The sequence below is a fragment of the Phocoena sinus genome, chromosome 17, assembly GCF_008692025.1.
Source record: "Phocoena sinus isolate mPhoSin1 chromosome 17, mPhoSin1.pri, whole genome shotgun sequence".
Classification (NCBI taxonomy): domain Eukaryota; kingdom Metazoa; phylum Chordata; class Mammalia; order Artiodactyla; family Phocoenidae; genus Phocoena; species Phocoena sinus.
The window spans coordinates 13,626,009-13,648,441 of NC_045779.1; the positions used below are offsets into that span (position 1 = coordinate 13,626,009).

General features: G+C 38.8%; 1 protein-coding gene across 2 annotated transcripts in view; it reads left to right on the top strand.

Moving 5' to 3' along the window:
• PREX2 (phosphatidylinositol-3,4,5-trisphosphate dependent Rac exchange factor 2) overlaps positions 1-22,433 on the top strand; it is a 208,401-nt gene that overhangs the window by 160,058 nt on the left and 25,910 nt on the right. For both annotated transcript variants that reach the window (XM_032610542.1, XM_032610541.1), the window contains exons 35-36: positions 4,658-4,724; positions 4,965-5,155. In XM_032610542.1, coding sequence (XP_032466433.1) covers positions 4,658-4,724; positions 4,965-5,155 — 258 coding nt within the window. The remainder of the gene's footprint in view (positions 1-4,657; positions 4,725-4,964; positions 5,156-22,433) is intronic.

The window sequence follows — 22,433 nt, forward strand, 5'->3', positions numbered from 1 at the left end:
TACAGCTTGTGCAGGGAAATGAGAAATTAAAGTCATCCTACACTAGGTGGAGATCCAGAGCGAGCCTCACTCTGAAACCAGGTTGTAGAGAAGGGCCCCTCTACTTCTGAGCAAGGATGCAAACTCCGGACTCTATCACTTTTGTAGACGTTAAGATGGCAAGAGAAAGACAACACGGCTGTTAAACTAAGAACTGAACCAAATCACTCGCTGGTTCAGTGACGTGACTGGTAATAATTCAGATGTCTGGACAATGTAATACTCAAATCACCAATATGAAACTGATTACAGATGGGTAATTCTGGGCACAAAATGAGCACAGAATCATTTGTAAGAAAAAGATGATGAGAGATATTGGATGGAGCTGTTTCAAAGCACTAAATAAAACTGAACAGAACATCTTCCATACTCCAATAAAGATGTTAAAGAAACAATCCTCCCACTTCAAATGAGCTTGCAAAGCAAAACTCCAAAGCACACGAGGTAGCCTAAAGCTACAGAAGGGCCAAGGAAAGTGACCATTGAAATAAATTTGACCCAAAGAAATTAAAATAATGAGACACCATGGCAAAGTGTATTTTGGATGCTCAAAGTATAAACAAAGGATCGCCATTCATGAAGAAGGTAGAAAATCCTGCGATAAAAATAGTCAATTATGGGCTTCCCTGGTGGTGCAGTGACTGAGAGTCCGCCTGCCGATGCAGGGGACACGGGTTCGTGCCCCGGTCCGGGAAGATCCCACATGCCGCGGAGCGGCTGGACCAGTGAGCCATGGCCGCTGAGCCTGCGCGTCCGGGGCCTGTGCTCCACAACGGGAGAGGCCCCAGCAGGGAGAGGCCCGCGTACCACAAAAAAAAAAAAGTCATTTATTTACAAATATTTATTAAGATCAAACCATGTTCTACACTCTGTTATAGGTGCTAGAGATGCAGCAATGAGCATAAGTAAATCAAATCCATATCCGCATAGAGAGTTTACATTCTTGTGGGGAGTTTTACCTTTTAGTTACAGAAATGAAATAAGAATAGGCAGAAATCTTGGAAATGAAAAAGTCATTGAAATAAAATTCCCAGTAGAAAGGGTAAACTCTAGATTGGCAAAGACAGGGTTTTTTCATTTGGAAAATATTATTTAGGAAATCAACAAAATTGCAGTAATGGGAAAGTAAGATCTTAAAAGAAAGTGTATGTGTGTTTATGAGTGTGTGTTTGTGTGTGTGTGTGTGTGTGTGTGTGTGTGTGTGTGTGAGAGAGAGAGAGAGAGAGAGAGAGAGAAAATGGATGAGATTATGGGGAAAGATGATACCTGAGATTATTTTAGAATTGAAGACAAGACTCCTTAAATTGAAAGTACAACTTAAGGACCTATCTAGATAAATAAAAATAAATCATCACCTAAACACTTTGTGGTAAAACTTTAGAACATTGAGGATAAAAACAAAATCTTAACCTATCAGAAAATATAGACTAGCCCCCAAACAAAGACAACTTAATTGAGAGCAGACACCAAGAGCAGTATTGCGGGGAAAAATTCACTGTCAATCTAGATTCTAGAAATTTTATGCCAGAGTATACCACTGACAGACACGCGTCCCCTGCAATATTAATTGAATAATGAACTTGAAAAACTGAATATTCTTGAGGAAGTAAGTGTAGAAAGAAAGTCTGGATTTTAAAAAAATAAAGAGGAATAGAAACTTCTAAATGTCATCAAATTTAACTCTTGCTATAAAAAGTAGTAACAAATTTCTATGTTAAATAAAAAAGGTGAGACTTGGGAATTCCCTGGCGGTCCAGTAGTTAGGATTCCGAGCTTTCACTGCTGAGGGCGCAGGTTCAATCCCTAGTCAGGGAACTAAGATCCCACAAGCCATGAGGCACAGCCAAAAATAAAAACAAATGTGACTGCACAAAAGTAAGCAATATGAGAAGGCTTATAAAAGAAGAAGAAATCCAGATGGATGACAAATATGTGCAAATTGAAAATTACAACACCAAAGGTTAAAATTCTAATGCCATCAACGTGAACAAGGATATGGAACAATGATCACACCTGTTCCTTGGTGCCTCCACTTGGGCCAACTGTGTGGGTGACCTTGTAAAGCATAGAAGTGACAAATGCCAGCTTCTGGGTGGTGTTAACCCTGGGAGGGGAGAGTCTGGAACAATGGGAGTGGACAAGTGTGATACAAGGGATCACCTGTATCTGTAAGGTTTCATTCCTTTAAAAGGGGAAGCAAGGGCTTCCCTGGTGGCGCAGTGGTTGAGAGTCCGCCTGCTGATGCAGGGGACGTGGGTTCGTGCCCCGGTCCGGGAGGATCCCACATGCCGCGGAGCGGCTGGGCCCGTGAGCCATGGCCGCTGAGCCTGCGTGTCTGGAGCCTGTGCTCCGCAACGGGAGAGGCCACAACAGTGAGAGGCCCGCGTACCAAAAAAAAAAAAAAAAAAAAAGTGGGGGGGGAGGCAAAAGTGCAAAATACTAATTTGATAAAGCATGGAGGTGAGTACATCGGTTTTCATAGCATCAGCCTAAATACGTACCTGTATAATTGAAGTGAAAAGACAGAGCTTCCAGGAGACCCTGAATTGTTATACACAGCAGTAAAATTTATAAAATACCCTGTCTTCTGGTAATGAGGTCCTTTAGTTAAAACCCAACTCTATCAGGGCCTATCAGGCCATACAGAGTCTACCCCCTCTGGCTTCTCTAAGTTGCTCATTTATTCCAATAGCTTCAACCTCATTGCATGTTTCTGTACTTCTCACAATTCAAGCTCATTTCCTCTCCTCTTAACAGCAATCCTCTTAGATTGTTGTTACCTCCTTCTGAGACTGGGGAAAATCTAGAACATTTTAAGATGTATCAAATCCCTTTGATCTTCCTCTCAATCCAGTACTCTTAGTAGCTGCTGATGCAGCCATCTGAGTGGAACTATATTTTCATGGCACGTGATGGATGTTCCACTTTGCAGCGGTACCTGTCATGATAACCCAATTGTCATGAGCCGGGCACTGCCTGGGTTTGCTGTAGTCCCCAGGCTCCCGTCAGCATTATATGCTCAGGAGCGGTAGGTAGCTCTGGGATTCAGGCTGAGGGAATAATTCATCCCTGCTGTGGACTCTTCTTCGCCACATCTTTCTACCAAGCACAGTTGAGGAAAGGCATAAGGACATCTGATCAAGGTATCTCTGTGGATTCCACGTTTGATGCACCACCTCTGTTTCAAGATGCTACATGGAAATCTAGGAGTTCAAAACGCTTTGGATGCTGAACTGTTGTCAAATTTCTGTTGTAGTTTGAATTTGTGTTTGAGAGATGAACAGACATTCTCGGTGAGAATGTACATAATTTACATTTTGGAAGTTAGAAGAAGTTAAAGCTTTCCTAATTTAAAGTGTGAATTTTGATTAATCCATGCTACTTTAGCTTAAAAAGACAAAAAAACAAGCTGCATTACTGCTATCTACTTCTAGTAATTGGAATAGCTGTGTGTGTATGTGTGTGTGTGTGTCTCTAGTGGGACTCAAAATACCAGTGTTGGGCATGAAGTTCTCCCTCACTGATTTACTGATTATGCCCATTGCTTCTCATGCATTGGTAAATGTGAGTTTTATTTCAATATCTAGTCTGACAGTCATTCTAATAGTATTTTGGTATATCAGTGTTAAGTGTTGACAGCTTTTAAATAATTTCACTTCATTAAAAACATACTCGCTCAAATATAACTTAAATGTCCTGTCTTCATGGGTCATTCTCTTACAATTTCTGTTTAGTATTGAGCCAATAGCTAAACGAACTCAGCAATAATTCTTTGGAAATCACATCTAATTATTACAGGCCACTAGGATTCCACTTAGTGTATTAAAATAGTTGTTGGCGTATTGCATCCTGGTGACAAAAAAGAGCCAGTGTATCTTCAAAGAGGGTTTTACTTCCAATCTGAGCATAGATTAGTGGCTGAAAGAATCCAACTAAGCAGTCTGTTTAAAATTTGTGTTTTGAGTATTATTTTCGGCATCGGACATTTGCACAGTAAGTAAAAACTGGATGTTTTTAGAAAATACCTTTTTTTCAACTTTTATAATAATATTAATTACTGTAACTACCAACGAGTGCTTATTCTGTACCATCCTAAGCATTTTATTAGCGCCGACTTCATCTTCTTGGTCACCTTGTGAAGTAGAAACTAATGTGATCCCCAAATTGCAAAAGAGGAAATTGAGACACACACTAAGTAATCCCTCTAAAGCCATACGATAAGTAATGGAGCTGATGGTAGGTTCAATCATTTTTTTCTGAGTGGAAGACTGTTCTTTGCAGTCCCACTCATTTGTCTATTCATTTGTCTTTAAAAGGAAGTCAGTGCTGGGCTTCCCTGGTGGCCCAGTGGTTGAGAGTCCGCCTGCTGATGCAGGGGACACGGGTTCGTGCCCCGGTCCGGGAAGATCCCACATGCCACGGAGGGACTGGGCCTGTGAGCCATGGCCGCTGAGCCTGCACATCCGGAGCCTGTGCTCCGCAACGGGAGAGGCCACAACAGTGAGAGGCCCGCGTACAGCAAAAAAAAAAAAAAAAGGAAGTCAGTGAAACTTGGATGTCTTCATGCTTTTTAATTTTACTAACAATAAATGATCATTTATTCTTTGTATTCTTACAGGGCATTCTACTTGGACAAGTCAAATTCACCACCAAACTCCACATCCAAAGCCGCTTATGTAGATAAGGTAAAAACAGAAGATTGCATTGACTGTTGCTTTGCCATTTACCTCCCTTATTTAATTTTGCTGGTGTTCTGGAGCACTGTGTAATTTATAAACATCCGTGGTCTCTGATTCTGTTATCTCCATAATGAAATATTTTAGACTGTTCACTGTAAGTTACAACAACTGTGAATTATATCCCATCTAAAAGGATTTCTTTCTACTAAACATGTTGAACCTTATGGGCATCTTTCTTTTCTGCAGCTCATGAGGCCTCTCAACGTTTTGGATGAACTATATCGACTGGTAGCCTCGTTTATCAGATCCAAGCGCACAGCTGCCTGTGCGAACACGGCTTGCAGCGCCTCCGGTGTCGGGCTGCTGTCGGTGTCCTCGGAGCTGTGCAGTAGGCTGGGGGCCTGCCACGTCATCATGTGCAACAGCGGCGTGCATCGGTACGTGACTTCCCGCCTTACCTGCATCTTTTTTTTTTTTTTTTTTTTTTTTTTTTTTTTTCAGTACGCGGGCCTCTCACTGTTGTGGCCCCTCCCGCCGCGGAGCACAGACCCCAGACGCGCAGGCCCAGCAGCCACGGCCCACGGGCCCAGACGCTCCGCAGCACGAGGGACCCTCCCGGACCGGGGCACGAACCCGCGCCCCCTGCATCAGCAGGCGGACTCCCAACCACTGTGCCACCAGGGAAGCCCTTGCCTGCATCTTTGCCTGCATCTTTGCTATACCTTATTACATTCGGAGGTTCTTGTTTATTACATTTAGCTCCATGAAATTATAGCTGGAAACATTGAAAGGGCTCAGATATATTTGGAATAAGACTTTAGAAATCAGATAATTCTTGCACAGTAATTTCTGGCTTTGGTTCTTCTATTTTCAGTGACTGTTTATTCATACAAATGAAAGCAGTCCCACATTTATATCACTGTGGCCTAGAATCTTATCACCCTTGTACTTATATTAAGATTTATGTTTTAGGTACAAAATTTTGCATCTGTTTTATTCACTCTAGGAACTTAACTTGGTAGGGGCTGGTGACTAGCGAAACAAAACTTTTTCTTCAGTGGTTTGGATCCCTGTTACCCGGCTGTGGTGAGCTAGATGCTGCCTTGGAGTTACTACTGTCTTCCTACTCCTGGAAAAATCATACTCCAGGAGCCCACACAATATGCTCTTCCTGAAAATGTAAGGAGAAGTCTTAGATAGGTCCTCTTCAGCTGGTCTGTCTTAAGCAGCAGTGCTGTGTCTGGGAAAGCTGTGGTAGGTGCATAAATTCCTACAGCTACATCAGACGCAAATGTGAGGGGAGAACCCCGAGTCAGGTCCTTCTTCATCATCACTTGTTCCTCTTCTATCACCTCTCCATTTTCACAGCGAAAGGAAACCATGTAGGTGGAAACAAGAGGGCAGCATTTAGTCCTCATTGTAGCAGAGAATCTGCTGTCACCACTCATAGTCTCTTCTTAGTATGAGGCCAGTTAGATTTTGAGTGGATGGTGGTTATTGTTTATTCAAATTTACTTGCTAATTAACCCATGCAAAGGACTGCAGTTGGTGCTATTGGCTGGGTAACGTCATAAATGGGTGATATTCACGTTAGAGACATAAAACATGAACAACAAACAACAAAAATCGTAGTAAATAATCGTATGACAAAATAAGATGACAAAAACATAATGAAAAGTAACAAAAATAACATTACCTAGACTACGAAGAAAAATAAATGATCTAGGAAAGTTACAGCAAAAAAATAAGATTTGGAAGGAACATAGATCTTTGAGATGGTTAGAACTTGCCATGGAGAAGGTAGCGTTTGAAATGGGTTTTGATGGGTCAGGGTTTTAAAGAGGGAGAAAGAGGGAGAAAGTTCAAATCAGCAGGTTCTCACCTGTGACATTGCATTCGACTTGGTGTGCCTGAATTCTAGTTTACGAGTCCTACGCAGCATGTCCTTGCTTATGAAGTGTGACAAGACCTCATTTCTCTAGAAGGAGAATTAAATTTTTGTGGGTGATACAATATACAGAGTTTTCTGCTTTATTTTACTGGCTGTGTACTTTGTGCTCTATTGCAAGCTTACTAAGAGCTTAATTGAAATACCATCTGCAGCTAAATGAGTAAAATATTCTTCCATCATTTTTTTTACTAGCAGAGAAATGCTCTCCCTCTGATAGTCGTATTCATTCATTCTGTTCCCATTCATTCTTTCATTCATTTATTACTCAGTGAATATGCGTTGAGCACTGTTTATGTGCCAGCACTGTTCTAGTTGCTAGGATAAAGCACTGAAAAAAAAACCCTCCCTTCTCTCATATAATGTAAACCATGTTGGGGTAAAACAGATGATCAAGTAAACAAATAAATGAGTAATATAGTAGGTGGAATAAATACAGAAAAGAACAGAAGTCAGAGAGGTAAAAACGGACAAGATGGGATGAAGGGCGGGCACCTTCCATGGAGGAAATTTCATTAGAGACCTGTGTGAAATGAAGGAGTGAGTTACGCAGATATCTCAGAGAAAGAGCGTTCCATCTAGGGAGCAGAGTACAAATGTGGGAGGCCAAGTGGGGACCGGCACGGCGGCCACTGTGGCCTCGGCCAAGTGTCATCCCCTTGATTAATGTTCTTATCCTACTCTGGTGCGAGATCATAGTTATCTGAGGACTGTGACGACCAAGGGACACTCCAGGCTTCAGACTACAAGCATACGCTCTTATCTCCACATGAATTTACTGGAAGTTAATGCAGTTAAATTTGCCATTTAATGGAATTCCCTGGCAGTCCAGTAGTACTCTGTGCTTCCAGTGCAGGGAGCCCGGGTTCGATCCCTGGTCGGGGAACTAAGATCTCGAAAGCCACACAGTGAGACCAAAAAAAAAAAATTTTTTTTTAAATTGCCATTTAATCCTAGAACCGTGACCAACTTGTCCAAATTTTTCTCTGAGGTACCCCATGAACAATTTTAGAATTTAACTACTGATGGGTAGGAGAAACAGATCGATGTTCCACAACCATTTTATAATTGCTGTATTCATTGATTGGTGTGTTGGAATCACAAATAACATTGAAATTTCAAAGTATTTTGACTTTTTCCATTTCTACAGTTCAAAATAAATATGGCTTTAGTTAGTTCATTTCAGAGACATTTACTGAGGTGTAGGCACAAACTCCCCATGACAGATGCCGAAATTAAGGTTAAAACTATTTGAAAATAGTACAGTTTTATTTTTCTATTATGCAGAATAAAATAGGAGTTTAACATTATCTTTAGTCTTTCAGGGAAGGCTATACTTAGATTTTTCATGGTGATAAAATGTGTACTAATTTATATTGGAATCAGAAATCTCACATAAGACCGTTCCTAAAACAATTCTTTAGTAATTATCATTCAGACAGCTAGAAAGGAACCTGAGTAGATCCACATTTACACTAAACGCTGAACGTGGAGGTTTACCCTCAGGTTCTGGCAAAGGGGAGAAGTTGATAATATGAATCAGAATTACTACTACACAGACTGTTTTACCATTTACTTCTAAAATTAAGATGAGAAATGGTTAACAACATGGTATCCACATTAGATAATCAGCTTCCTGCCTTTTCTGATTGTATTCACCGAAAAAGGGAATCTAACATTTTTTCAAGTATAGAGTTATACGGCTTATGTTTGACATTAAAGAGAAGAATGTGATTTTTCAGAATGAAAAGGCAGATTTAATTAGCATTAATGTTTAGACATTTTAATGCCAACCTGAATTAGATGGCAGGGTGGCATACAATAGTGAATGCAAGATTAGGAGGAATAGGATTCAGGATGAATTATGAAAATCTTTTCAGAGCGTTTAGCCCAGCTTTGTTTATTAAATTCTCTTTCCTGGGGCATTGTTTTATGTGCGTTACAATTCTGCTGATGAACTTTCCTGCACACACTTTCCTCAGTCATTTACTTACATTAAATATCCCCATTGCTATTGAATAGTGAAAGAAGATTGTCTTTTTTTAAGTTCAGGCTTTTTGCCTTTTAAACAGTGTACATGATATTAAAAGGTAGTTTCATAAATGGAAAATTTCCAAGATTTCCTATCCTGACCTGCCTTCTTTCATTTTCATTTTGAATCATCTCTTGCACCTTCTATCAAACAACATACATCTGATCATAGTTTTATTAGTATAGTTTAATAATCTGCTTTACGCTCATAGTATCTATTTACCTATCTACCTGTCTATCATCTATCTAAAACATCCACACAGACTTTCCCGTGATCACTTTTATTTGCTACATAATATTCTAGCCACCTGATACACCGCAGTTTACTAAACTATTAATTTAGTGGTTTATCTTCTTTCTCTACTGCCCTTAATGCAGAGAGACATCTTTATGTAGCTGTTCAGACTTCAATTTTATTTTCCACTAAGCTAAAAGTAAACAAAAATATCCTCCAGATACATTGAGTGTGTCAAAGAGCTTAAACCTCTTTGGTTAATATATTATTATTTAAGTTCCCAAAAGGATTGTCCTTGTAAAAACCCAACAGAAGGTTACATAGTTGTTTGCCATCTTTACCTTGTCTTCAGAGGGTGTTAGAACCCATTTATCTATTGTGCTTCTCTACAGGGTGTACAACGATATTGTATTTCCTCAGTGCTTTAATTTATACTTCTTTGATTAGCAAATACAAACATTTGAATATCTTTTGAATTTTCTTTCCCACAAAGAGTCGTGCTTTATATTGTCCATATATCTGCCTTTTAGGCAAAATTATTTTTTGCCAGTTTGAAAGTTTGTAAAGTATTGAATCAGCACTGTGGCTTTTAACGTTCTCTTTTGTTCCATGCAGTTATTTGCTGCAGACCCACAAGCATGCTACATGGGTTCTAAATTTCCCTTTTATTTCCTACTGCCGCATCCTTCCACTCACTGCGGTATTTCATTTTGTTTTGCTTCTTTATTCCCATCCCTGCCTAATAGCCAACTGTTTTCCTTTAACTGTTATGAATCAGCATACCGCAAATGTTGTAAAGCCTAAGCATGAGTCTTATCGCATCCAAAAACAGAGATGCCATATTCCTCGCACTACATTTGCTTCTGCTTCCTTCACCAGTGGAAACAGTAGGTGGACATTTCCAGAGGCTACCTGAAAGGTTACGTCAAGAAAATTTCTAGTGAGGGCAAGGAATCTGGAATCACAGTGTTTCCCTTTAAGGACCTGTTCCAGGGACTTTTTGTACACGTACTCTTTGTACCTGTTAATAATGGATTTTCAGCAGTGTCGGAGTCCTGGGATGGTCCTGCAGGAAGGTGGGGTGATTTGAACACAGGCCTCATGTCTGACTCACCTGTGATGTCTTAGTACCAAAACCTTGGAGATCTGTACACATAAATTCCCTTTTATCTTTATGTTTTGTTGTGAGGATGAATCTCTTCCAGGAAACAAGGCCCTGCCTTAACTAACGTACTTGGTGTTCAGTCATCAGTGAGGGATGTGAACAGCAGCGTCAGGAGGGACTCACTGTGTCAGGGGTTCACCAGCACCTGTAACAGCAGCATCATAATCACGTTGTTTTGAACCCCACACAGGTGTGAGGAGGAAACAGTCTGTGGCAAGGTCAGCCTGTTCTCATTATTAAAAAGCATAATGATGATGAGCATCAAGTTGGCTGCCATCTATGTATTCCCGCGTTAGACTGCTTTGCCTTTTATACATTGTGGAAACTCACTTTAACATATATAAAATTGTAGGAACTAATAAACTATATAATATGAAGTTCCCAACTTAAAAGGGTATATTTCCAAAATGCATTTCTTAGTTGGTTATTTTGAAATTGAGACATTTTTTCACATTGGACAGGATTGCAGAGGGTGGTTGAATTCTCAGAATCATCCCTCTTCCAGCAGAAACTTACAAAACCTATCATGTGACCATAGTATAGGACCCAAAGTATGATTATAAGCGTTTGTTAAAAAACTGAGATCCAGGAGTTAAAATATAAAAACAGCTAAAGGGAAATATGTATTACCAATTTGGTTAATGAAACAGTTTTCATTTCAGATGAAGCAGTGTAGTGATTCTTGGTTCATATAGCAATTAAAAAAAACATTTTTTAGGTAACTATCAATTAACAATTTTAAAAACCACTTTTGTTTGACATTTAAGGACTCTATCTTAGCCATATTTTATTCTGTCATCACCATGGCATCAAAGGACAAATTGACAAATAGGCCCAGATTAAGGAAATGCAGAATCTTATAAAAGTAGAGCACTCAAGGTAACCTGGCTTAGGTAATGAGAGTCCTAACAGGGCAGATGATGAAGCTGCATCTTTCTCCACTGTGCAGCCAAAAACACATCAAGTAAGAGGAGTGGATTTACTCCGGGGATTTCCATATGTAGGTTAGACTCTAGGTATTGGAGGGCAAAAATAAATGACTGCAATAAGCAAATGTAGGTTTGAAATGTATCCATTTATTTTTCTGTCCAAAAATGACTTGGAAGATTAGCAGCAAGATTAGTGGAAATCTTGAATTTTAAATCTCCAGAAAGATGGCTAAATAGAACAAAAGAAACTGCTAACCCATGATGCCAGGATACTGTACATTTGCAATAAGCAGTCCTAAAATTATGCTCGTATAGTCAGGAATCTGAAACACATTAGTCTAAAACACTTCTTTTATATAAAGGTAGTAGTAGCAATGACAGAGGTGGTGTTTAAAATTGTTACTAGATATGGCTGCAGTTTTGATTATTTTTCTTTAACAGTTATAATTTGATTATGATCAATGCGACCATTCTCATTTGTTTGATATCTAATAAAATCATTAATGAATGAAAACCGAAAAAACCTCAAAAATGAAAATATAAAATTGTGTACTAGTCTTTAGAAGAGAAAAAATAAGATGCTATAATAATGGGGCTCTGGGAGAAAGACAGAATATATCCTACTCATCTATAAGTATAAATCTTAATGACTCTGCCAAACTCAAAGAAGCAGAGAATAGAATTGTGGTTACCAGGGGCTGGGAGAAGGGGAAAACTGGGAGACAACTGGTCAAAGGGTACAAAGTTTCAGTTATGCAAGGTGAATAATTCCGGAGATGTGACATAACAACAATGCAACTATACTTAATAATGCTGTATTATATACTTGACATTTGCTAGGAGGGTGGATCTTTTTTTTTTTGCGGTACGCGGGCCTCTCACTGCTGTGGCCTCTCCCGTTGCGGAGCACGGGCTCCAGACGCGCAGGCCCAGCGGCCATGGCTCACGGGCCCAGCCGCTCCGCGGCACGCGGGATCTTCCCGGACTGGGGCACGAACCGGCGTCCCCTGCATCGGCAGGCGGACTCCCAACTACTTTGCCACCAGGGAAGCCCTGGGAGGGTGGATCTTAAGTGTTTTCACCACCAAAAATGAAAAGAAAAACACAATGGTAACTATGTGAGGTGATGGATATGTTAATTAGCTTGATTGTGATGAAAATTTCACAATGTATATGTATATCACATCAACAGGTTGTATACTTTAAATTTATACCATATTTAATTGTCAGTTATACCTCAGTAAAGCTGGGGGGAAAAAAGAAAAGTAAACGCAGATTTTCAAATTATACTGAGTTGTAAAGTAGGCAAATAAAACTCCACGATTTATGTTAATTTAAACAAACAGATAAATAAGTTTATTCTCTTAAAATTATGGGAAGAAATCAAATATTTCAAATATAAGTTTTATTCTTTTACCTTGTTTCATTATCTTTTATAAAAGTTCTTTACTCTGAAGAGGTAGATGGCCAGATTTACATATATATTTGTTTCCTTCCTTAGATTTTCCTTTGCAATTGATATGAATCTTGATAAACTAGTGCATTAAATTATTCTATTTTAAAATGTTCGTTGTTTTCATTAGTTTACTATGAAAGAAGAATAACACAGTAATAATGAGAGTTACTTCTTACTGCAATGGTTTCTAGTTCTCCCAGCCAGTAATCATGGGCCAGACATGCTTTAATTTAAGTACATATAAAGCCAGAGCTTATACATTATTACCTCCTATCATTAAGATTGGAAAATTCTAGGCACATTAAACATACCTTGATAAAATAATCTAAATACGTAATTTGGAGTGATATTTCATCTGTTTTTGCAAAACTCAATTTTATTATTATATTAGTAAAATTTAAGTATTTACATTTTTTAAATGTAGCTATTTAGAAGTGATAAATGTATTGATAGAATTGACTTTAAAAAGCGTTAAATAGGGCATGATTCTTCAAATTTTCTTTTAAAGAAACTTAAGTTATTTTTCCTAAACCTGCAAAACGATATTTAAAGCAAAGTAAAATTCCAGTCATTCTCTAGGATCTCTTCCTGAGGGCTTCAATGCTAGTGGGTTTATAAGTGCTGTAATAAATGACATAAGCCAAATTTTCTGTCCTCCTTAGGGAGGGAAGAAATATGGGTATCTCACCAATATAACTGGTTCGTTTGCCAGCACTTTCCGAACTGCCTCTTTTTCTCTGTGACCTAGAGCAGGAGAGCAGGTGGTGTGGAGGAAGTTGAAGGGAGGAAGCAGCAATTTCTGCCTCTAAGATGTTAATTTTAAATTGGCAATAGGTCATCTAACATCCTGGGGAGGAATACTGAGGAGTGAGATTTTAATCCTGTTAAGCAGGAAGGATGGAATGTAACACCTGTTATAGGTTTTAAAGCATGAATAGCGTTTACCAGGTGACGGAAATGGAGAAGGACGTTCCGTGTAAAGGAATAGTATGAAAATACAATATCGAGGTATGAAATAGCGTACGACGGGGCTGGAGGTCACAAGAAAGAGCTGGCTGTTTCTGGGCGGTGAAATGAGAAGGAAGCAGTGAGAAGAAAGGAGCAAGAAAGACAGGAATTGGAGCATGGACGGCCCTGCCTGCTGGGTTAAGGGTTTGGGACTCCCTCCTAGAGGCCCTGGGAAGCCAATGAAAGGTTTTCAGCAAAAGAATAACATGATTAGATGTTTTAAAAAATATTTTAAAAATAAAGATCAGTACCATGGTCTATGATGGGACAAGGATGGAGGCAGGGAGACAGCTAGGATTTTACAGGAGTACGGTGACATGATGAGATACAAAACTAAGGTATTGGCACAGAGGTTAGAAGGGAAAAGACAGATGTGAAAGGTATGAGAAGGCAGTAAACAGAACTAGATGAACTGGTGAGGAATAGAGAACAGGGGAGAGGGAGAGTTTCTGATGATTCCAGCTGGGAAAGATTGGGGGAGGGAAGATGCCACAGTGGAGGGGGGAATATGCATTTGTCTTTGAGGGGACTGGGGAGAGGGATGTTGAATTAATCTGTTACATGTTCAGTTTTAGATGCTCACAACGTATGTATATGGGATGTACTTTGATGGATTCATAGTCAGCAAGGACTAGAAGTATATATGAGTACAAATGGGTAAAATAACAATAAATAATAACATATATATGTAATCTCAAGGGGTAATGGAAAAACACTGCTAGGAATTTTCTGGGAACAAACCAGGTGTTAGGAGCAGGGAAAAGGTATTCCAGGAAAAGGCACAGAAGTGTAAGCAAAGAATAATTGGCTGCCCATTGTGGAAGGGAGTGTAGAGAGAGTATTAATATTCCCTGGTTCTCCACTGCCCTGTCCTCTGTGCACCCGTGGAGCCTCAGAATAAAACACTGTAGGATCCACGAGAAAGGAGTGAAAAATATTCAAACAAATCTATTTAGTATCTTGGATAAACAGGTCAAAGAGAAAACAATTATGGTACAATGTCAAAGGATGGGGGAAACAGATGAAAATCGCATACTGGACACCCCTTAAGTATTGGTGTCATCAAAGAACCTACAAGGAGTAAGGACAAAAGTCAGACAGCCAAGAGAAAAGATGAACTAGAGAGGGAGTGTTGAGGAACTTCGAGTAGCTGGGATAGGTACCCGACCTATTCAGTTAAATTCCAAAAACATGAAACAGAAATAAAACCAATTGGTGAAAGAGTCCAGGCTGAAGAATTTAAAATGCAGAGGAGCAGATTCAAACCTGGTGACAGTGGTAGAGTCCTACCTTACACACAGATGTTTCATATTCATACACGTTTTCAGCAGAGCAAATACCTCCTCTATCCCCTAAGTGCTCAATTACCCATCCCCAAAGGTCTTCAATTACCTCTGTGCTCACCTCAGCAATGAAACGTGTCAAAGAAAAACACACCCTAATGTGCTTGAAGAGAAGGGAAGGAGGGATGTGGAATGTTTTTGAAGCCTAGGTTTAAAGCTAGACACTGAGAACTTTCCAAGAATGTGTTGAAAGTTGCAGTAGAAAGTCCTGTTATCTTTAATGGGAATTTCATGGCTAATTCCCTGTGCAGTGCTGAAAATGTGCCCCTTAAATGTGATTTATTTTTTGCCTTAAGATATATGGAGTGAACCGCGTATTCAATTTGACTCTGCTGCTGCTGCCAGGATCTCTCTCCAGCTGTTGCCCATTGCTTTTCCGTTGTGTTCAGTTGTTTTCCATGGTGCCCATCTCTGCTTGCCATCTCTTTGCTTTTTTTTTTTTTAAATACTCATTAACCCCTTGTCTTTCAGCTCCAGACTATGAGACATAGGAGTTAGTACAGTCATGGGAAGATTTCATCAGTACTGTCTCTTTGACAGGAGTCACATAATAATGTTGAAATGATCAATAAACACCCGGAAGTTGTGTCTATAAAGTGTACTGGAAACTCGCCTGAACGATCACTGGCTTTTGGATTGCACCTATTGTTAGACCGCCATTCAAATTCTCCTAAAGGGAGAATGTAAATATTTAATATTTTATTATCCATGCATATGTGTCTATAAGTGAATTCTGTATTTTTGAAAACAAATAACTGTTTGCCCTTTTTTCACGTAAGAGTATTTCCGTGTTTCATTAAGAAAAGTGCCTTCTCTGTTATAGGGGAACAAGGACAGAGGTATTGGGTTTTTGAAATCCCTGCTGACTGGTGGCAATTTTCTCAAGCTTTTCATTTATCACAAACACATGGCTCAGGGTGACCAAGTTGGGCAGGACCTATAGATCAGCAGAGGTCCTTTCCATATTAATTGTGCAGACACTCTGCCTGTGTTGAGCCATGGCAGCCACTTTGGCATTGATTCCTATTTAACGTACTGCCTTAGCCCTCAGATGTATAGTTCTTCCTCCGTGTGAGGTAATAAAAGGAGGCAGGGAAAATAAAACCCTGCAACAGTAAACAATTAGTTTCTTCAATCGGGCGCTTCCTTCTAGTTGTCAGTATACTTTTCACAGTGGTGCCCTGTGCTCAGTAGTTAGAAGTCATTAGAAACCAGAATAAATGAGATCACTGCAGGAATGAACACGCCTTACCCAGCACAGTGCATTTTATATAGAAAAATGCGCATCTGTAGTAGAGAAGGAACGCAGTCTTCCTTCAGTTTATTTTTGCTACGTGATTGCTTTACCATCGATAGAATTGTTCAGCAGGTTTCAAATCTAGTTTCTTTTTAATCATGAACACATTTCAGCACGATGAGGTCTACATTCGTAGTGAAGTCGTTTGGTCTGGCTGCATTAGTCTCTACCAAAACACTGCATTTAGCGTGCAATGCTGAGACCAAGATTGGGACTGTTGAATTATGGATGTGGGGAGTTGGGATTCTCTAAAAGCAGTGATCTATGTGATGTGATTTTGGAATAATGGAAAGAGCTCTGGATTTTGAATTAGAAAACTGGTTTTGAATCCTGTTACTTACTGTGTGACCATGATTCCGTCATGGTCTCTCAGAGATTTATTGGTGGAATGGGAATAATAATTTCTTTTTGCAAAAGGTGGCATGAGGATTAAGTGAGTAACATATGTGAAAACATCTACTGCAGGACCTGGCAATAGTGCACACTCAGTTGTTTCTATCTTCATCTGTGTTTCTGATGGTGAATCCATCTTCTCATTGCAGAGGTAGAAATATGAAATGCATCTGTTTAAAATGACTAGATCATACCTACTAAAATAGGGAAACCTTTTATATGTAAAGGGAAAATAAAATAAAATAGGGAAACCTTTGTATGTAAAACAAAATCACAGTGGTTGCTAAGAGAGTAGATCTTAAATGTTCTCAACCACAAAAAAGAAGTGGTAATTATGTGATGGAGGTGTTAGCTAACTATAGTGGTAATCGTCTTGCACCATGTAAGTGTATCAAGTCAACGTACACAACTTTAACCAACACAATGTTATATGTCAATTATACCTCAGTAAAGCTGGAGAAATCACAGTGATGAGTCACGATAGGATGTAAGAAGAGTATGAAAAATACGAATTCACTCCTCTGACCTATAAGAAGTAGACTAAACAAAGCACTGGACCCTGTTAGAGCTTATTTTTAGAATCCTCCATTGATAGCTTGTAGAAAGTTGTTCAAGAACAGCAGAACAGGATCCCCTTGAATTCAAGGACAGGAAGTCTTCTTCCCTCGTGTCAAAAATCAAGAGTATGTGTTAGAATAACGACAGGTATTTAGGACTTGGAAAGAATCAGGTGCTGGCATTTGTGCATTCATTCATTGAAGGACAGAGGAGTTATTTGTGGAGCACTGCTATGGGGCATGCACTGTGCTACCCCAAACTAGGGTAGTGAGAGGTCCTTGCTCTCCCGGCAATTCTGAGGTCTTGACAAGGGGCCCACATTGGGAAGCCAGCCAGCCATACTGTTTGGCACCAGTTTACTTTAATATGGACAATAGGAGAAAGAGAGCCAAAGGATTGGGTTTTTCATGAAGTGACTCAAAGAAATGAACACATGTTTTTGAAACTACAGGAGAGGGGAAGCATACATGTCATTTTGACAGTGTTAAAGAATTGATTCTGCAAGGGTTCCAAATGTATTCTTCTGAACCTGGAAAATAGGTAAATGATTACATAGACCATTTTGATGAGCGAATAAGTGTTAATTAATAGAATTAATGTAAGAATAATGAATTAGTATATTATAATACATAATTTCCAAGCATTAACAAAACTCATCAAGAGTTGTTCATCAGAAGCCATGGTACGAGCAGTAATTAAATCCTGAGAAAGGGAAATGCAAGTCAGTGTTCATGAAAGAAAAGCTATATACCATTTAGAAGTTGTAGGGAAATCTGTGGTTGTTCTTTTACTAAAATCTATTGTCTCTACAGTTCATTTATTACTTTGCCAAATTTATTTAATAAGTGAACACTTCTTGAACACATAGATGGCAAATGCAGAGTATAAAGAAATGAATTGTATCTTTTAGGAGTTACGTATAATACTGTTGGCATGAATTAGGAATTCATGTCATTTCTTTTCAGTAACTGTATATTGAATGCTTACTTAATCCTGGGAAGTATGCTGGGGTCTAGGAAGGTTACAATCAATACAGACACTAGTCTGGCCTATTGGTGGTGGTGTAGTAATATTAATGAAAATTGCTAACATTTGTTGAGAATGTACTACATGCTATGTCCTGTGCTAAGTACTATATATGAATTATTTCCTGTAATCCTGAAAACAACACTCTGAGGTGCGTACTATCATTAAACTCAATATACAGATGAGGAAACAGTTTCAGTAGCTTAAGTTACTTGCCCAGAGTCACGGAGTTTATTAGCAAATTTAAGATCCAGCTTAGGAAGTTTGCCTCTAATGCCCGTATTCTTCATCCCTACACCTTTCAGACAAGTATAATATAGCATGACCAGAGGCATGATATGTGACCCAAAGCAGGGCATCTGAGATCATATCAGGAAGAGAGCAGCATATGAGAACTGAGAGGAGGTGACTTCAGAGAACTGTGAACAGTATAGTTGAAGCATGGAGTAGAAGTAAGGAAAATCAGAGACCATATTGTGAAGACTTTGTATTTCAAGTTACGCAATGGAAAGCCATCTGCATTTTTAAAAAGATCCCCTTTGATGAATAGTGGGAAGAAGCAAGACAAGCAGAGTCTGAGCCAGGTTGCACCAATCTAAGCAAAGAGTTGATATTAGCAGTGCGGCAGAGAGGAGAGGTTTGAGGGATGGTAAGAAATATGAAATTAATAAGTGTGAAAGGTACTAGAGTAGGTATATTAGCACGTGGACCTGCCGCACATACATTAATCTCTTGTAATCGATGAGTTTGGTTTGAACGGCTTGGAAGCTTATATCTCAGTCTGGAGGTGAAACAGGGGGTCATCATAAAAGACTAGACAAAGATTTTAGGAAAGCAATAATTTTAATCTCGACCACATCTTCTTCCTTTGGGAAGGCTTTGCAAAAATGGGAAGGTTGAAGACACTAAAAATATCGCACAATACACCTTTAAGGAATTAGATAATTTCTGCATCTTATTTCTTCAAACAACTTTCTTATTTCTTTGAATGCTGGCACTTAACATTTAAAAATCAGTAAATATGAGGATCTGGGATTGCACCATACTTACTGTACCCATTACTACACAGTGTCTTTTAAACAATGTTTTTACGAACTAGCTCATCAGACACTTTATAGTAACTTGGTAGCACATTTCAAGAAGTTTAACATTTAGATTAAAATTTCAAAATGTTAATGAAGAATCTCTAACTCAGGTATTAACTACAACTGTTTGTTTTTACTGTCTGATTAAGTGGGATTATGAGAAAAACACAAGGAAGAAGTAGAAATATTTGGAAACTGAGCAGAATCATTTACATTTTTTCCAACAGGGAGGAAATGTGTCTTTAGTTCAAAGATGGTTGAAACTAGTTTGCCTTAGGCTCTGTAGGACTGAAGTTCAGGTGATGCTGCAGAGTGCATAAGACCAGGTGATCACAGGATCTTCCATCTGTCATAAGAAGCTGGGTATGAAAGAGTGGTGGGCAAATAGCAGTAATATCTGCCAATATTCCAGCTTATTTCACCTACTTTGCTCTCTTGGGATTGAAATAGTCATTATTATCCTCTCCAAAATTTGAATGCTGCCCAGGTAACTTCACCTTAATAAAGTACCCTGGAGAACCACAGCTGATTAGATTCCTAATAACTTATTAGTGACAGTCACTTGAACAAGGATAATGGACCTGGCTTTTAATTAAAGGAGCAAAAAAGACTTTCATAGAATACAGGGAAATTGATTGTATGTTTTAAGATCTAAATCTGTAAGATTCTAAATATAAACAGCTGCAACTATATCAAGACAAATAATTCATGGGAAGAATGTCATCAAAGAATAGGGTCTTCAAAGAATAGGGCCATGCATTTTCCCTAAGGGAATTTTTTCCCTCTTATTTTTGTGACTAAAGGCAGTATCACAGTTAGAAAGGATGGTGAAAATGAGGCAATACACATGGAAATCTGGAGCTAAAAAACAAAATCAAGACTCTGATCATTGGGTGGAAATCTACATTGGGGCAAAACTCACTGATTTCAGAATGGTTAAATAATTATTTCACTTTATATTCATCTAGCACAAAATCAAATTAACCTGTATATGAATGCAAATAATTCCAAATGAAATATTGAAGTAAATATTGAAATATTTAGCCAGTTTATATAGATTGTTAGGGGACATGTCTAATGTTGCCTTTTCCAGAGCAGATCAAAACCATTGTTTGGCATATGGTCCTTTAAACTCAGAGACCCCAACATATGCCTTTCAACTGCGGGTGTGTGTCTTCCATTTATCATATTTTTCTAACAGGAAATTATCCTACTGCGCTAGCACACACACAAAAAAATGAACATAACTTATCCAAGTGCCTCAATTCTGTTATGGCACAAAAGAGTGAAAAAATCACTGCTCAAGTAACTTTTTAAGTTGAAACATGTATCCCTAAATTCAGTGACTCCAGTGGGGTTTGTTTTGGGGCACAGTTTTTAGTGGTAATTGAGTATGTAACATTATTGAGGGATACAATAGAAATTTTCAAAGTAATATTCAGTCTCATTCTCAATTTTTAAAATATGGAGAAATAAAAGCAAAGTATCCCTTGCAAAAGATTGCATTTTTCTCTCTTTAATTACCTTTTAAGGTTTTTTTTGTTTTTCACGTCAACATCTACATAATGTGAATTTAAGGCAAATTATTGTGGCTACAAATTCAGAGATCCTCATGACACTAGTTTTTCATGTGTTTCATTTAAGGTGTCAGTTTATAATTAGAATCTCAATGCCCCTCCTCCACTAGTAATAACAAAGTTTGGGACTACCCAAGAGAGAACAATATGGTTAGCTGCCAGGCAAAACATCAGAGTTCCTGGCAGTGAACATGCTGAAAGTCAGCAAAGAAATCCACAGCGCAAAGCCATAAACGTACCGTTGTTCTGGTTTGCCATGTCAGTTTCACTGTGAGTTACTGCATCACCCTGGTGGCCGGAAAGGGATGATGCATCTCCTCAAGTGTTCAATTTGATGCACTTCAACCCTTGGGAGATTGGCTTCCTTGTTAGTACCGTTCGAATCAACATTAAATGAGGCTTTAGAGCTCTGGAGGTTTTATATTGTAATTAAAGTAAAACTGGTGTTTTTGTGATCATGGTAAATGACCAAATATGTAGAAGGTCCTTGGGTTTGGAGAATCTTTTATCTGATTTATTATAGAAATGTGATGAGTCATCTTAAAGGAAAAGATTACCATGTTTTTATAAAAAAATTAACACATAACCTGCTTCAAATAAGAATTGAAGTCTTAAAAGTGAACTGAATGTAGTATAATAGATATGAGTTAATAAATGGTTGAAATACAATATGTTAAATTTAAACTAATTTAGGAAAACTAAGCTTTGTCTCTCCAGTTAGACTGAGTTGAGGGAGGGAGGGAGGGGGTGTCGGTTATTGCTCATTGCAGCCCCCTGGCATCGAGAAATAGGACTGGCAAACAGGAGACCATTTCACATGCTTTTCCTGACCCTAAGCTCTACAGTTCGACACAAAATAAAGTTGATACTGGATGTTCTAGGATCAGTTGGGACAAACATATGAAATAAAAATCACAGAGACTCATATTAGCAAGTGCCAAATGATAGTCATGTGAACTCTATTTCAACCAAACCCCAGTTTATGAAGGAGATGTTGGTGGAAGTTTGTCATGAACTTCATGTAATTATCATAATCTAATAACATCATAATCTTACGGAAGAATTGACAACACATTTCAACATCAACATTATTTTAAATTTAAAAATTGTTGTCAAATATGAAAACTTCCAGATCTTTAGCATGAGGACCATAATGTATTGGAAGAATATTCCACAGAGTAGCATCTGGCTCTATACATTCCAACCTTGTTTCTCCTGCACCACACAGAGTCCTGGGTGCACCAGGATACGAACACATTGCATTACAGCCTTGGGCCCTGCACGTCCTTTTCAACCTTGGCTGAGTCTGTACAATGCGCAGTGGGAATACTCTGGAGTCCATTCCTACACTAGGATATTGTAATAACCTAACTATAAGTGACTGTGAATCATATCCATAGGTCCCAGTAAACCTAGCCTAAATGGATCCCTAATTCTACTTCCTTTAGCTCAGTTCCAGAAAGAACTATGGCCATTGGAACATTGCAGAACATGACAGAGGAAAGCTGGGACATAAAAAGACAGCAGTCATAACCATTTGCAGTCAAAACATTTGGCTTTTGCAAATCTGTAAAAGCATATGACTATGTGAACAGGTTGCTAGGGATCCTGTGAAAAGGGGACTCCGAAAGTCAACGATTTTAGCTTGAAAGTAAATTACTTCT